General features: G+C 39.9%; 1 protein-coding gene and 1 long non-coding RNA gene across 2 annotated transcripts; both read left to right on the forward strand.

Moving 5' to 3' along the window:
- The first annotated feature begins 70 nt into the window (after positions 1-70).
- Positions 71-8647, forward strand: LOC308638323. Its single transcript, XR_014019820.1, has 3 exons — positions 71-229; positions 6202-6295; positions 8268-8647. It is a non-coding gene; the product is annotated as an uncharacterized lncRNA (long non-coding RNA).
- A 7192-nt stretch (positions 8648-15839) lies between these two features.
- On the forward strand, positions 15840-16291 carry LOC308641291 (cytochrome c oxidase subunit 7A2, mitochondrial-like). Its single transcript, XM_081279760.1, has one exon. It carries the CDS (start codon positions 15897-15899, stop codon positions 16146-16148), a length of 252 nt encoding a protein of 83 aa, XP_081135886.1. The 5' UTR covers positions 15840-15896; the 3' UTR covers positions 16149-16291.
- The last annotated feature ends 808 nt before the right edge of the window (positions 16292-17099 follow it).

Below are 17099 nucleotides of genomic sequence, written 5' to 3' on the forward strand. Positions count from 1 at the left end.
CCGAGCCTCGCGCGCTCGCGCTGGCCCAGTAACCACGAGACAAGTCAGAGGCCCGTCCCGCCCCATCCAGTGCCCCGCCCCGCCTCGTGCCTGCGGGAAGCATGCGCACTAGCGTTGCCGAGTCACCCGGCTGCGGCTCACGTACTGACATCTAAGACATAGCTTTAATTATCCGGAAGTGCGGTCCCAAGGACTTCAAACTCATTGTCCTGGCCTTCCGGAAGTACTTGTGAGTGATTACTTGGCGTTCTGTGGGTGAATGTTCAGTCAGTTCTCTTGTAAACCAGTTTTTACAAGTTGCTATTGAATTTGGAGGGGTTATAGAATGTTTGGCCTGAAGACGGTGGAAACCTTGAAACTGAGCCAAATCTACCCAAATTTTAAGAAACTAAGACTCAGGAAGAAATACAACCTATGAGGGTCATCGGGTGGCTAAATGCCTTTAGAATTCAGGTTTTCTTTTTCACAAGCAAATGCCTTGTCATCTCCTTGTCATTCCTCACTGGTAAACCTGGTCAACTCATTACACTTAGCTTTTCTTTTTACTGAGCCCACACAGGGCTTTTTGACAGATATGACTGGTCACACTTTACAGAGCAATTATTCAGGTCACTCTCATTGGTGAGTGTATTGGAATTCCCGCTTTAAAAAAATTTTTTTTTTTTTTTTTTTTGCTTTAGATTTGTTTTGGTTGCTGGGGAACCTGATTCAAAGCCTTGTGCCTGCAGAGCATGTGCTCTACCTACCATTGTCCAATATCTTGGCACCTTAAAAAAGTTTAACTGATATATAAAAAACGTAAAAATTGTACATACTAATGGAAAATTCCCTCTTGAAAGCAATTTAGCAGCATATACGACATATTCTTATTATTTAGTATTATACTTCTAGGAAACTATCCCGTACACAAGTTGTTCCTAATTACATTTTTTTTTAGTATAATGGTGAAAAAGTAGAAGCACTGAAAATTAAATCCTAAAGCAAAAAACAATGGTTAAGTAAATTGTGGGAGACCCATTCAATGGAAATGTATTGCTGTTTTCAGCGCTGGGGATTTGAATCTAGGGCCTTATGCATGCTAAGAACATGTTCTATCACAGAGCTATATCCCAGCCCAAAATGGAACTGTTTTACATGCATATCTTTTGCATTCTTCTGTTAAGGCCCTCAGTAACCACTATAAGAGTTGTTTCCCTATTTTATTTTGTTCATAATCTTTATTATTGTCTCCTGCTACATCTAAAATGTAAACTGTATTCAAGCCCCTGAATGATGGATGGGTCATACCCTATGATCCCAAGAAAGAGTGCCAAAACTTAAGTGACCATTCAATAAATTTGTTGAATTTTTTTTTTTTTTGCAGTGGTGAGATTTGAACCTAGAACCTCCCATATGCTATGCATCCACTGAGGTACATCCCCATCTCTTGAATAAATTTTTGACCATAGAAAATCATGTCTGTGAAAATCTAATAATGTAGATGATGCCAATGCAAAAACATTTCAAGAGATAACTAAAAAACAGAACAGTGCTGGGAATGGTGATCCTAGTGACACAGGAGGCTGAGGCAGGAAGATCAAAAGTTTGAGGCCAGCCTCAGCAACTTAGCCAGATCCTAAGCAACTAAATGAGACCCTGTCCCAAAATATAAAATGAAAAGGGCTGGGGATGTGACTCAGTGTTGAGTCCCCCTGGGTTCAAATTTAAAAAAGATTATATAAGTTAATAAACATAACTTACTGTAAAATGGATCCCTCTGAGGGAGACACAAATTGTTTTTAAAAATTTGGTATATTTTGCTATATAAAAAATTTTAAAATGCCAGGCATGGTAGTGCATGCCTATAATCCCAGTTACCCAGGAGGCTGAGATAGGAGGATTGCAAGTGCAAGGCCCTCCTTGGCAATTTATGCCCTACCTCAACAGAAAAAAGACAAAAGACTGGGGATATAACTCGGTGGAAGGGTGTCCCTGAGTTCAATCCCTAGTGTGTACACACACACACCACACACACAGAAGGAATACCAGGAGGAGGACAAGAAGGAAGAAGAAGGTTGTGTTTTGGCTCAGTTTTAGAGATTTCAGTCCATAGTCAACTAACCCTGTTGCTTTGGGGAACAGTGGGATTGCATGGCAGAGAAAGCAGTTTGCGTCATAGAGGACATGAAGCAAAGAGACAAACAGCCAGTGACCCAATATCCCTGTAAAGAGCACACCCCCAATGACCTAACTTCCTTTCACTAAGTCCTGACTCCTAAAGGTTTTACCACCTCCCAACTGGGCAATGGTAGGGGTGGGGGGACCAAACCATCAACACGTGGGCAGGGAAATTTTTTTAATATATATATATTTTTATTTGTAGATGGACACAATATCTTTATTTTATTATTATTTTAATGTGGTACTGAAGTTTGAACCCAGTGCCTCACACATGCTAGGCAAGTGTTCTACCACTGAGCTACAACTCCAGCCCTGAGGAACTTTTAAAATCCAAACTATAGAAGTATTAAAGCTTTAAATTTAACACATAAAACTATGAGCCAGGCATGGTGGTGCATGCCTCTAATCCCAGCAGTTGGGGAGGTTGAGGCAGGAAGATCTCGAGTACAAAGCCAGACTCAGCAAAAGCAAGATGCTAAGCAACTCAGTGAGACCCTATCTCTAAATAAAATATAAAATATGGCTGGGGATGTGGTTCAGTGGTCAAGTGCCCCTGAGTTCAATCCCTAGTAATGGAAAACAAACAAACAAACCTATGAAAATACTAGAAGATAAAATAGAAAAATATGGGTTTTTTAATCTTGACATAAAAAGATCTTCTTTAGTATAACCTGTAGGGTAGTCTCTTAATTTACTGTATATGTAATACAGAACATATCACTTTAACACACACCTAAAAGAAAATCTACTCCAAAAATAGAGTTTGCTGAATTGTTTGAAAAGATAAACATTTGATAATTTCCTTTAGGCATTTCTGTTCTTCCTGCCTCTCTTGTTCTCTTCTATATATATATATATATATATATATATATATATATATATACACACACACACATATATATATATATATATATATATATATATATATATATATACACACACACACACATATATATATATATATATATATTTTTTTTTTTTTTTTTTTTTGTACCAGGGATTGGACTCAGGGGCATTCGACCACTGAGCCACATCCCCAGCCCTATTTTGTATTTTATTAGAGACGGGATCTCACTGAGTTGCTCAGCGCCTCGCTGAATTGCTGAGGCTGGCTTGAACTCACAATCTTCCTTCTTCTGCCTCCCAAGCTGCTGGGATTTCAGGCGTGAGCCACTGTGCCTGGCCTTTTCCTCCTAATATTAAGAAAAAAATATAGTCCTTTATTTTATTTAGCTGTAGGTCAATAAAATACCTTTATTTTATCCATCTGTATGTGGTGCTGAGGATTGAACCCAGTGCCTCACATGTGCCATCATGGCAGAAAGGGTGTGGAATAGGAAAGCTGCTCAGCTCATAGCAGCCAGGAAGCAGAGTGTATAAGAGGAAGAGGTTGAGGATAAGAAATACCCTTCTAGGACATGCCCCCTAGTGACCTTCCTCCAACCATAGCAGGTCACAGTTTCTAGCATCTCCAGTAGTAGATATTCAGGATTACTCTACTGCAGAGATCATGAGAGCCCTCACTTATCAAAGGCCTCTAAACATTGCTGCACTGGGAACCCTCAACACTTGACACTTTGGGAGACAATATAGATCCAAATCATAACACATAGCAAAATATCTAATAAAAGTTGATGCACAAGCTCCTGGGTTTAATCCCCAGCAATGTAAATAATAATGATTAATAATAATAAGAAGAAGAAAGAGGAGGAATAAGAAGTAGTAGTAGTTGAAAAACATTCTTGAGAATCTAAAATTAGTGTTAGTGGTTAGAGATGTAACTCAATGGGTAAAATACTTGCCTAGTATGTGCAAGGCCCTGAGTTTGATTCCTAACACTGGAAATGAATAAACAAAGTTAATATTAGAATAAAGAAATAATTTGTTAACATATGCTATATAAAAAGAAAAATTAAGCCAATTGTGGTGACACACACTTATAATCTCAGTGGCTTATAAGGTTAAGACAGGAGGATCACAAGTTCAAAATCAACCTAGCAACTTAGCAAGACCCTGTCTCAAAATAAGAAGGGCTGGGGATGTAGCTCAATGGTAGAGTGCCCCTGGGTTTGATCCCCAGTACTGTGAATGAACATAATAAGCCAATATGAGTTTTTGCCTTCTGGCCATGACAAAGCAATGTTCTCTCACTGCAGACAATTAAAAACCTGGTCAAAATATCTGAAACAGCTGTCTTCAGATAATGAATTAAAATATCCAGTCAAGGAATGATCCTTGAGAGAAGAGAAACAAGGTTAGTCTGATGCTCACCCTCACTTTCTGTCTGGGGGCACTTTCTGGAGCAGAACACAAAGAAGAATTGACCAAAGGGAACACAGTGCTATTCCTGAAACAAGAAAAAAAGAGATTATAGACCAAGGCAACAAGTATGGCTGGAATTCACAGTGCAGAATCCTAAAGAAGAAACATCTTTAAAAAGTGGGGTGGTAGGGGTGGGTCTTCTTGGATATTTGGTTAAAAATATTCATAATCCAGGTAAGATTACATGAAGTAGAGCAGTAAATGAATGCAGAGAATAACAATCCCAATACTGGAAAGCTGTGAGCTGAATGAAGATTCCAGAGCTGGCATTATGGGTAGAAGACATTCAAACTCTAATCAGCCAGAGTGTCCCCTAAGAGCAACCATGTTAATGCAAGGATATTCAGAGGTGATTAGATTATGAGAGATGTGACCTATTCAGTTCATCCTAGTATGACTAAACTAACTGGATGGTATCTATAGGCAGATAGGGCATGGCTAGAGGAGGAGAGTAACTGGAGTGATGCCCCAGAAAGGTTTATCTTCCCTGTGGCCCCTGCTTCCTGACCACCATGAAAAATTGGAGCATGACTACTCCTCCACACCCTTCCACCCTGATGTCCTTCCTCGTTTGGGGCCCAAAGCAATGGAGTTGGCCAACATGGACTGAACCTCTGAAACTATGAGCCAAAATATGCTTTTCCTTCCTTAAGTTGTTCTTTTCAATTATTTTGGTCACAGTGACAAATATCTAACACATTGGCTCACAAGGCAAGCAGTTTGCTCCACCATATGGTCCTGTGGATGTGATGCCTTTGCCAGAAGCCCAAAGTAAGGGGGCCACTAGATCTTGATTGGAACCTCCAAAACTGTGAGCTAAAATAAACCCTTCTTTTTATAAATGAATTATTTCAGTTATTTCATTATAGCAATGGGAAGCTACCATTAACTTCCCATTATTAACTACTAGGACTTTCAGTACTCAGCATGTAGTCATATTTGTGGCTGATTTATTATTATTTTCCAATAACACAAACCAAAATCAGCAAAGGGAAAGACACAAAACAAAGTTCAGAGGAAACCAGGCATGATTTTCCAAAAGTTCTCTTCTAGTGAAACCATATAGGACATGCTTCATTCCTCTTGCAAAAAGTTGCAACTACATAAATGTCTATTGGAAAGCTCATTAAACTTCATACCCAAGTTTTTTTAATATTTATTTTTTAGTTATAGGTGGATACAATATTTTATTTTTATGTGGTGTTAAGGATCGAACCCAGTGCTTCTCCCATACTAGACAAGTACTCTACCTCTGAGCCAGAATCAGCCCCATACCCAAGTTTTTTATTGGGGGCTGATCATATAGGCCCTCTCAGGGTAGCATGTACTAAAATTCCAGACTTCCACAAGGAAAGCAGTTCTTTAGTATAAGCCATATTTTTTATACACAATTTGATCACAAAGAGCCACTCTTACCAGTATGGGGATGGTTGGAACATCTTCTGAAATCCAAAATCCAAGTTCGTAGATGCCAGCCAAGGTTCTTTGAAAGCAGATCTTTCTTTCATTGTTTTAGTTGTAGATGGATACAGTAACTTTATTATTTATTTTTATGCAGTGCTAAGGATCAAACCCAAACCCAGTGCCTCACACATGCTAGGGGAGCACTCTACCACTGCACAACCCCAGCCCTGAAAGTAGATCTTTCTAAGGATAACAGGTTCAGGCCTGCTACATTAATTCTTTTTTTTTTTTTTTTTTTTTTTTTTTGTACACTAGCTGACAAGAGAAAGTCCAGCTCAAAGCAGATTTCTAAACAAACCAAGAAAAGATGAGAAGAGTGTCCACACGGAGAAATGATGGCACTAACCTAGTACAAGAAAACAGACAAAACTAGATGAAAAATACATCTACATAGGGCAACCTGTGCATGGTGTTCAAGTGGGAAAAGGTATCTGTGCAGGAGAGAAAAAAAAAAAAGGTGAAGCAATAAGGGATTGGTTACAAACTTGCAGATGGATTAAAAAATAAGTAACAATATTAAGAATAATGGGAACCTGGAATTTTCTTACCATTAAAGAATTAGAAACTGAAAAGGGAGAAAAGTAAAATGAAACCTATGATGTTGGACTGAAATTGGAGGGACAGCCAGGCATGGTGGCACACATTTATAATCTCAGCAATTAAGGAGGCTGAGGCAGGAGGAGGGCAAGTTTGAGGCCAGTGTTGGCAACTTAGCGAGAACCTAAAAGTAAAAGTGAAAATGGGCTGGGGGTGTAACTCAGTGGTATAGCACCTCTGGGTTCAATCTGCAGTACCATTAAAAACAACAACAACATATAATTCACAATGTAAGAGCCTGGAGTTTAGTTCAAGCTCTTTCCAATAAATCTCTGATCCCAAGGATAAAGCGTTTAATTATTCAGGGTTTTTTTTTTTTTTTTTGGTGGTGGTGGGGCGTTGTACTGGGGATTGAACTCAGGGTCTTGTTTCATGTGAGGCACTCACTCTAACAATTGAGATCTAGCAGCATCCCCACTATTCAGGTTCTTATTACTTGATTTGTGTTGAACATAAGGTTTTTTGGTGGGGAAGTCTAGCAGGGATTAAACCCAGAAGAACACTGAGCTACATTCCCAGCCCTATTTATTTATTTAGTGGTACTAGGGATTGAACCCAGGGACTTGTGCATGTGAGGCAAGTGCTCTACCAACTGAGCTATATGCCCAGCCCCATTATTTTTTATTTTGAGACAGGATCTTTCTAGGTTGTTTAAGGCCTCACTAAATTGCTAAGGCTGGCTTCAAACTTGCAATCCTCCTGTCTCAGCCTGTGGAATCCCTGGGATTACAAGCATGTGCCACTCAGCTGAACATAAGATTTTTATATGAGGCATATGCAAGACAAACATAGATTGAACAAAGTTCCTTGTACACTGAAAGCAAAAGAAATAAAGAATATGTTTTTGGATGGGTGAATGGATGGATGAATATAAGTGTGAGTGAATATGTAAACAGCCCTAGGGATAGTGAGATTTAAGAACAATGATCATACTTAATGTCAAAGTCTTGGTTTCTAAATAATAATCTCTACTGAAAAGAAAGGACTTGCAGAAAAGGCTGATTACAGGACTGATGTATGAGGAAATGATAAAACTGGAACATTTTGTACAAGAAACAGGGAAGTGCTCAAAGAATAAGACAAAACAAAAGGACTCCAGAGCCAGACAGAAGAGGCTTCAGTGGCCAAATAGGGTACAATTTGGGCTGTAAAAATCATTAACAGACTGTAATTGATTGAGTAAAATATGAAATCATGAATTTGAATTAACTCAAGATAGGTCAAAGGCCTAAATGTCAGACCTAAAAATATGAAATTCTTAGGAGATAACTGTAAGGATGGCCTTATGGCTGAGCCTAAGCAACTCCAGTTTGAAACCTGAAGTCTCTGGCTCATCAGGTATGGCCCTCAGGCACAAACAAGTCACTTCCCCTACCCTGGTAAACTCAGAGTGAAGCCTATGGCAGGCTGTCTTCACCTGATAAAAGGGAAAGGTGCCTGATAAAAGAGAAAGTTGAAAAGATCAGGGTGGGGACCACCAGACCAGATGTTTTAACCCCAGGGTAAATGATGTCACTGAGAAATCCATTGGTAGCTAATAAGGATTGAAAGAGGGGTCAAAAGCCCCAAAATGTAATATAAATAATAGAGCAAATGAACAGACATTCAACCAGCCGACACTGATCCACACAAGCCTGAGAGTCTGATGAGGACCTGGACTGACGTTCCCAACCATTCTCATCTGCTTGAACCTGTGTTGTTCTCATCACTTTCTAACTCTACAGCCACATATTGACCCTAGTGAGAGCCACAACTTTTCCCTAGGACCACCTCCTCAGCCTGCCATCAGCTCCACCCCAGGAGAAGCCTGCCTTGGTTCCAGACCTGGTCACAGTGTTCTGAATGAGTGTGCATCTGCTGGACTTAAAGCCTAAGGCTTGAGACTTTTGATCTGACACTTGAACTTAGCATGCAGAGGGAATGTCTGTCATTAGCCTGTCGTGGTTAAATGTGTGTGTAGTGCTTAGAATTAATCTAGAATTGTTTGCTGTGAATTGTCTATTGCAGTGCCTAGCATTAAGGATTGTCGTTTTCTTGATTAAGAACCTATAGAGTGAAATTGTATTGAGTGATTTGAGTGAATAAAGCATTGAAAAGGGCAGAAGCATGTGGACATTCATTATTTCTTCTCCTCAACTGCATAAGTCACACCTTTTGCCCATAGTGACAACAACATACGGGAAAATCTTTATAAAATTGGTTTAGCAGGACTGGGACTCTGGCTCAGTGGTAGAGCACTCTCCTAGCATGTGTGAGGCACTGTGTTCGAGCCTCAGCACTACATAAAAAATAAATAAATAAAGGTACTGTCCATCTACAACTAAAAAATAAAGATTTTTAAAATATTTTCAGTTACAGATGGACACAATACATTTGTTTTATTTGTTTGTTTTTTATGTGGTGCTGAGGATCGAACCAGTGCCTCACATGTGCTAGGCAAGTGCTATACCACTGAGCCACAATCCCAGCTCCAAGATATTTTTTTAAAAAATTGGATTTAGCAATGATTTCTTGGATGTGACAATATAAGCTCAGGCAATAAGCCCCCTTCCCCCCCCAAAAAAAGAAAAAGAAAACAAAAAAATTGGACTTCTTCAAAATTAAACTTTTGAACTTCAAATGACACTGTCAAGAGAATGAAAAGATAATTTACAGAATGAGAGAAAATACTTGCAAACCATTTGATAAGAAAATACAGAATAGATTTTAAAAAACTTATAATTCGGGCTGGGGATGTGGCTCAAGCAGTAGCGCGCTCGCCTGGCATGCATGCGGCCTGGGTTTGATCCTCAGCACCACATACAAACAAAGATGTTGTGTCCGCCGAGAACTAAAAAATAAATATTAAAAATTCTCTCTCTCTCTCTCTCTCTCTCTCTCCTCTCTCACTCTCTCTTTTTTTTTTTTTTTTATATTTATTTTTTAGTTCTCGGCGGACACAACATCTTTGTTGGTATGTGGTGCTGAGGATCGAACCCGGGTCGCACGCACGCCAGGCAAGTGCACTACTGCTTGAGCCACATCCCCAGCCCCTCTCACTCTCTCTTAAAAGAAAAAAAAAAAAAACTTATAATTCAACAATGAAAAGAAACATACCCCGATTTTACAAGAGGAAAAGGATTTGGAGGGCTGGGGATGTGGCTCAAGCGGTAGCGCGCTCGCCTCGCATGCGTGCGGCCCGGGTTCGATCCTCAGCACCACATACAAACAAAGATGTTGTGTCCGCCGAGAACTAAAAAATAAATATTAAAAATTCTCTCTCTCTCCCCTCTCTCTCCTCTCTCACTCTCTCTTTAAAAAAAAAAAAAAAGAAAAGGATTTGGATAGCTATTCAAGGAAAAAGCACAAATAAAATTAAACACATGACAAATTCTCAATATCATTGTCATAAGGGAAATATAAATCAAAACCAAATGAGTGATCTAGAGCACTTGCAGAGCATGAACAAGGCCCTAGGTTTCCTCTCCAGCATAACATTGCAAAAGAAAAGAAAGAAAGAAAAGCAAAAAAGAAAAGAAAAATTTAAGGGGGCTGGGGATATGGCTCAATAGTAAAGTGCTTGTCTAGCATGTGTGAGGCCCTGCCTGAGTTCAATCCCCAGACCTGCCCCCCAAAAAGAAAAAAGCTCTCTCTGATTTCCAACATGTGAGGACTCAGCAAGAAAGTGGCCATCTGCAAATCTAAAAGAGGGCCCTTGTGGGAGACCAACCTCGAATGTGACTGAGTTAACTCCCCTGCTAGGCGATGTGGCACCTGTGCTGCTAGACTGCCTGGCTCTTCTGGGGTTCCAGTGACTGTCTTCGTTCCAGGGAGGGCATGTATTGCTACAGCCCCATGGGTGGAGCTATGCTGACCTGTTCTTTTGTAATATAACCCCTTGCCCTGTTTAGGATAGAATGGTCCATGGAAGTGCTTTGTGCGTGTCCCCCTTTCTTACTGTGCCCTTGGGTGTGGCCTACCTAGATGTCAGTCAACCTGCTGACAGTGGACATCATGAAGATAGATTCAGCCCCCTGAAACCTGATCCCTTGCCTCATTTGAATAGCTTCTCCTCAATAAAAGGGGTCAGTGTGTACTCTCTCTCTTTTCCTGCAGACCCTTAATGTCAGAGGAGCCATCACAGCGACCCCAAAGAAAAAGATATTTGTGTCTCTTGTGTGGTTATTTCGTGCAGCCCAATTAGCCCAGTTTACCTGGAGTGACCCCTGAGCCTTTTAGTCGCGAGAACAGAAACCCGGCAGGCCCTCACCAGAACCCTCGCATGCCAGCACCCTGATCTCAGCCTCCAGAACTGCCATGAACGAGTCCTAGGATTCTACTCCATGTCACCTCCCAAGACTGCTCGCTGCCCCTCCTGTTTCCTCCTAATGCCCAAGGCTCTTGCCTGGAGGACCACAGTGGCATCCCCCTGCCTCAAGTTATCTTTCCCATGCAACATGAACTGCTGTCAGATTCTTGAAAAGTAACATTTTGGGCTTCAACTTTGAAATAAAGAACTTCCATCTCCTGTATAAGTTATCCCACCCCAGGTATTTTAGACCTCCAACTTCAAATTTCTAGGCTTTCTTGTAGGCACGTGACCCAGAGACCAGGCCTATGGTGACGCTGTAGAAGGTCCATTTTCATGGCCGTGGTGGCAACAGAGCTCCCCAACACATCAGCAGTAGCCAGGTTGAGACGTGCGTAATGTTGGTGCGCAGCAGAGTGAGCTGCTGGCATTTGGCATTCAACCACTGCTCTGTAGCATTTCAGGGGGCTGCACCTGGAAGCTTAATTTCAAGTCTGGGTTTCTCCAGTTCTTCCAGTTTGTGGGTGACATATCCTTGACTAAACAAATCCCTTTTCTGCTTACAAAACAACAAATGAGAGGGCTGGGGTTGTAGCTGAGTAATAGAGCATTTGCCTGGCCCATGTGAGGCACTGGATTCCCCTCAGCACCACATAAAAATAAATAAATAAATAAAGTTTTTAAAAAATTAGATGTCATTTCATACCCTCTGAGATAGTTGAAATTGAAAAAATGAACAAAACATATTCTGGCAAAGAGACAGTGAAATTGTAAACTCACATTTGCTGGTAAGATTTTTTGTTTGTTTGTTTTAATTACTGGGGATTGAACCCAATGGCACTTAACCTCTGCTGTTTATTAATTAAATTAATTTTTGAGACAAGGTCTCAAGAGAGTCTCACTAAGTTGCTAAGGCTGGCTTTGAACTTGTGATCCTCCTGCCTCAGCCTCCCGAGTCACTGGGATTACAGGCTTGCATCAACATACCTGGCTGCTGGTGGTGTAGCTGCTTTTAAAATGGTGTATCTGCTTTTAAAAACTGTGGTAATTTCTCAAGAGATTAACCCTAGGATTACCATATGGCCCAGTAGTTTGATTTCCATGCATAAAACAAAGAAAAATAAAAACATATTTCTATACAAATATTTGCACACTGATCATCAGCATTATTCATAATAGCAAAAAAGTGAAAACAACCAAGTTGTCCGTGAACTGATGAATGGATAAAAAACGTGGTATGTTTACATAATGGAATATTATTCAGCCATAAACATGAATAAATATCAATAGATGCTACAACAAGGATGAACCTCAAAAACAGCATACTAAGTGAAGGAAGTTAGAATCAAAAGTTGACAAATTACAATTCCATCAAGATGAGTTGTCTAGAATAAGAAATCTACAAGAATGTTAGTTACCCATTGCCAGAGGTTGAATGATGGGGTGAATGGAAAATGATTAATGGTTACAGAGATTCATTTTGGGGGTGATGAAAATAATCTTGAATTGGATAGTGGTGATGGTAGCACAATTTTGTTAATATACTGAAAAACCAACTGAATTATTTTACATTTTAATATTATGAATGTTTTAAATCTCAATAAAAATAAAAGATGCATTCCTTAAAAGACAAAAGTACTAAAACTAACAAAGGATAAAGATTCTATGTAAACCTGTGCCTATTGAAGAAATTGTATTTTATTTTAAAATGCCTTTCCACAAAAAAGTTGCATGACCCAAATGGCTTCACTGGTGAATTCTCTGATTTCATTTACAGGGTTATAATTTGGTCTTAAAGGATATGCTTAGTATGTTAGAGGCCCTGGTTTCAATTCCTACCACCAAATATATATGTGTATGTGTGTGTATTTTTTTTAATATTTATTTTTTAGTTTTCGGTGGACACAACATCTTTGTTTGTATGTGGTGCTGAGGATCGAACCCAGGCAGCACGCATGCTAGGCAAGCGCGCTACCGCTTGAGCCACATCCCCAGCCCCTGTATTTATTTTTTTAACTATGAACTATCACAGAAAGTAAAAGAGGAGGGAGTACTTTCATCTAATTTTGAGTCCAGCATTGCCCTGATTTTAAGGCTAAATGAAAATAAAGATACTATAAGAAAAAATATATATGTACCCATTGTACCCATGTCTCTTACAAATACAAAACATTTTAACTACACATTGGCATATCAAACACATTGCACATATAATATACATTCTGGCCAAGTTGAATTTAACTAAAGAATAAAAATTTTGTTCAATCTTTGTTAAAAAAAAAAAAGTCCAGTTTAATATTCCCGAATGGGAAATTCTTTTCAACAAATGATGCTTGAAGAACTGGATATCCAAAAATAATCTCAATCCTTACCTTACATTATTAGCAAAAAATTAATTTGAGATAGATCATAGCTCTAAATGTAATTGTTAAAAACAATAATTCATCTAGAGGAAAACATCCTTTCGATCTAGGGATAGAAAGACCTAGAACACTGAACATGAAAGGAAAAAAAGAAAAGTGGTTTCTCGGGGAGTCAGAGAGGAAGGATGTTGCCCTAAAAACAGATCAGAATGTGGTGACCCAAGTTAGGAATTTAGAACTAGTTTTTAAGTCTTCTGTGTTCCAGCAGCTGTCAGACAAGGCAGACCAGAAGCCAGTGGGATCAGATCCCTGGAAACCAACTGGTGAAATTGCCCAGAAGTAGGCTATTGATGCATGGTAGGCAGTGTTGGCACCTTCAAATACTGGCACAGCAGTGAGTTCTGTCCCCATATTGCAAGGGGAAAGGCCTGGACTCCAGTCAAGGGCAACCATCCAGGCCAGATTCTCTGGATTGACATCACTTGTGTGCCAAAAGAATGCAGACAGCTTTGAATGCCTTTTCATTTGTGCTGGGTGGAGAGAGGATTAGAGAAGAGTCCAAATTTTAAGGCTCTGAGGCTTGGCCCTCTGGACTATTTCTCTGTGTGCTGCTATCTGCCCAGGCCAGCAAAAAGTCTTGATCTCTCAAGAGTCAGATTATCAGAACCAAGAATATGATAACCTTTTCAAAATAATAACTGCATTTTTAATTTTTTAAAACAGGATATGTCTTCAATCCTCAAAAAATTATATTTTATGATATATTTTATGGATCTATTTGTTTATTGCTCCTTTCCAATCAGAATATAAGCTCCATGAAGACAGAGAACATACTCTGCTTCATCCAATACTATCTTCTCAAACCTCAGAAGAGTGTCTGACATGAAAAATTACCAAAAAGATTTTGTGGAATTATTAAAAATATTATTGCCCAAAAAGTAAAGTTCAAAAAGTAAAAATTAAGAATCTTTATCCATATCTCCATCTAGTCCTACTTCTTGAAGATAACCATTATAACATTTTTATGTATAATATCAAGCCAAAAACAATTTATCTTGTTTATTTCTATACATCTTAAGCAGAGCACAGTGCTTGGCATAGATAGAAGAAGTATTTGATAAACCTATTTTAAAAATTCATTGGATGGGGCTGGGGATGTGGCTCAAGCGGTAGCGCGCTCGCCTGGCATGCGTGCGGCCCGGGTTCGATCCTCAGCACCACATACCAACAAGGATGTTGTGTCCGCTGAGAACTAGAAAATAAATATTGAAAATTAAAAAAAAATTCATTGGATGAGTTATAAGTAGTGTTGGGGTTAGGGTGGGGTGGTGAAGTAGGCTTAAAAAAAAAAAAAGCCAACAGCTGTACTCCAAACAAGTTAGAGTAAGTTCCTTGGGTTAGGCATTCATTTATACATCTCAAGTACCCAGGAGCTTCCTGAATACTCTACCAGTTACCTATTTAGCACTAACACAATGGTCAACATAATGATGAAGAGGAATTTAATTCTCCAGCCCACTACAAAACTTCAGACTTCTTTGAATGAGACTTTTTGCCCTATTAAACTGGCCCAAGTCATGCTACTCCCAGGGTAGAATTCCCATCTCCAAGGGCTCTCTAAGACTCTTGACTGCTAGCCAAATAGCATGAGGAGACCATCCCACGGGACAACAGACATGGATACTCATGCTCATGCCCAGCATGCCTGGATGGGCTGCAACCCAGTTAGGACCTCTGAGAGACCATGATCTGTCAACATCTCTTTGTGAGAGTGTCTGAGGGGATTTGTCTGAGCGCCAGCCTCTCTGTGGAAAAGGTCAAGCCAGAAGCGAGCGACTCAGTCATACTGAAAATACAATATTGAAGCACTAAGCTGGAATGTGGCAATTTGCAGCTGTCACACCAAACTCTAAGTGAAATCACATTTTACACAGACTTCCAAAAACATAATCATATGAAAACTATTTGTATTGCTTTCAAGCATGGTTCAAAGCCATTTACCACAAATAAGAAAGTCTAGGGCTAGGGGCTGTAGCTCAGAGGCAGAGAGCTCGCCTGGCACGCATGGGGCACTAGGTTCGATCCTCAGCACCACATAAAATAAAATAAAGTTATTGGGGGCTGGGGATGTGGCTCAAGCGGTAGCATGCTCGCCTGGCATGCATGCAGCCCGGGTTCGATCCTCAGCACCACATACAAACAAAGATGTTGTGTCTGCCGAAAAACTAAAAAATAAATATTAAAAATTCTCTCTCTTGGGCTGGAGATGTGGCTCAGCGGTAGCACGCTCGCCTGGCATGCGTGCGGCCCGGGTTCGATCCTCAGCACCACATACAAACAAAGATGTTGTGTCTGCCGATAACTAAAAAATAAAAAAAAAAAATTCTCTCTCTCTTTAAAATAAATAAATAAATAAAGTTATTGTATCCACCTATAATTTTTAAAAAAAGAAGAAAAGAAAGTCTATAGCAGGATCTTTGTTTAGAAGCATAAATATAGAAGGCAAAGTGGTTGTTTTCTATTTTACTTCAGAAAACAGTTATCAATAAATTTATGTACTGAGCATAGAAGAGTGATCTAGGGAGGATTCCTTCATAGTTAATAACTTTATTGAAGCAATAGATCTTCAAATCTAGTCTGGCGTGGTTATTTTCGTTCTTGGCGTTCAGTTGTCACGGTTGTTGGGCAGTAAGTGAGGCAAGATGCTGTGGAATCTGCTGGGTTTTCATCAGATTGCCCAAAGGACCATCAGCACTGCTTCCCGCAGACATTTTGAAAATAAAGTTCCAGAGAAACAAAAGCTGTTTCAGGAGGATAATGGAATTCCGGTGCATCTAAAGGGTGGAGTAGCTGATGCCTTGCTGTATAGAGCCACCATGGTTCTTACAGTTGGTGGAACAGCTTATGCCATATATAAGTTAGCCATGGCTTCATTTCCCAAGAAGCAGGATTGACTTCAGTCATCTCAGCAATCGTTTGGTTCAGTTTAATTCAGCTCTCTATGGACCAGTACTCTGATAAATAACAGAGCTCTTCTTTAGGGATCAGTATTTATTGACTTGTACTAACTGCCACCAATAAAGCAGTCTTTACCATGAAAAAAAAAAGATCTTCAAATCTACACATTTATATTCCATTTACTTTTCAAAACTATTTCATTAAACAAAGCATTTATTTAAGGATCTAAGGAAATAAGTTAAAAACATTTTCTATTATCCAGATTAAAGAGCCACAGCATGGGATGGGGACATAGGTTGGTGGTAGTATGCTTGTGTAGCATGTGCAAGGTCTTGGGTTCTATGCCCACACTGTGGGGACCAGGAAAGGGGTTGTTTTCTTTCTTTCTTTCCTTCCTTCCTTCCTTCCTTTCTTTCTTTCTTTCTTTTTTTTTTTTTTTTGGTACCAGGGATTGAACCCAGGGACACTTTACCAGTGAGCCACATCCACACCCACTCACCCCCCCACCTTTTATTCTTTTTACTTTTGAGACTGAGTCTCACTAAGTTTCTTAGCACCTCACTAAATTGCTGAGGCTGATCCTGAAATTTCCATCCTCCTGCCTCAGTCTCTGGAGCTGCTGGGAGGCATGCAGCACCATGCCCAGTTTGGGGGAGGGGGTAATTTCTAAGATTAGGATGAAGGGAGCAAGAAGCCTAGGGGCAAAGCAGAGAGTGAGCACCTCTGTAAGTTTTATGCTATAGGCACCTCTCTCCCTTCACCCAGATCTGCTAGAAAAGCCAACTCCTCTGGCATTGCCATTCTAAGAGCTACCTTGTCCATTTTAGAAAATGTACTTTAAAGAGTTGCCATGTAGAGGCTGGGATTACAGCTCAGCAGTAGAGCTCTTGCCTTGCAGAAGTGAAGCACAGGGTTTTATCCTTAGTACCACATAAAAATAAATAAAA

Source organism: Spermophilus citellus (assembly GCF_964194105.1).
Source record: "Spermophilus citellus genome assembly, chromosome: 2".
In the NCBI taxonomy this organism is placed as follows: Eukaryota; Metazoa; Chordata; class Mammalia; order Rodentia; family Sciuridae; genus Spermophilus; species Spermophilus citellus.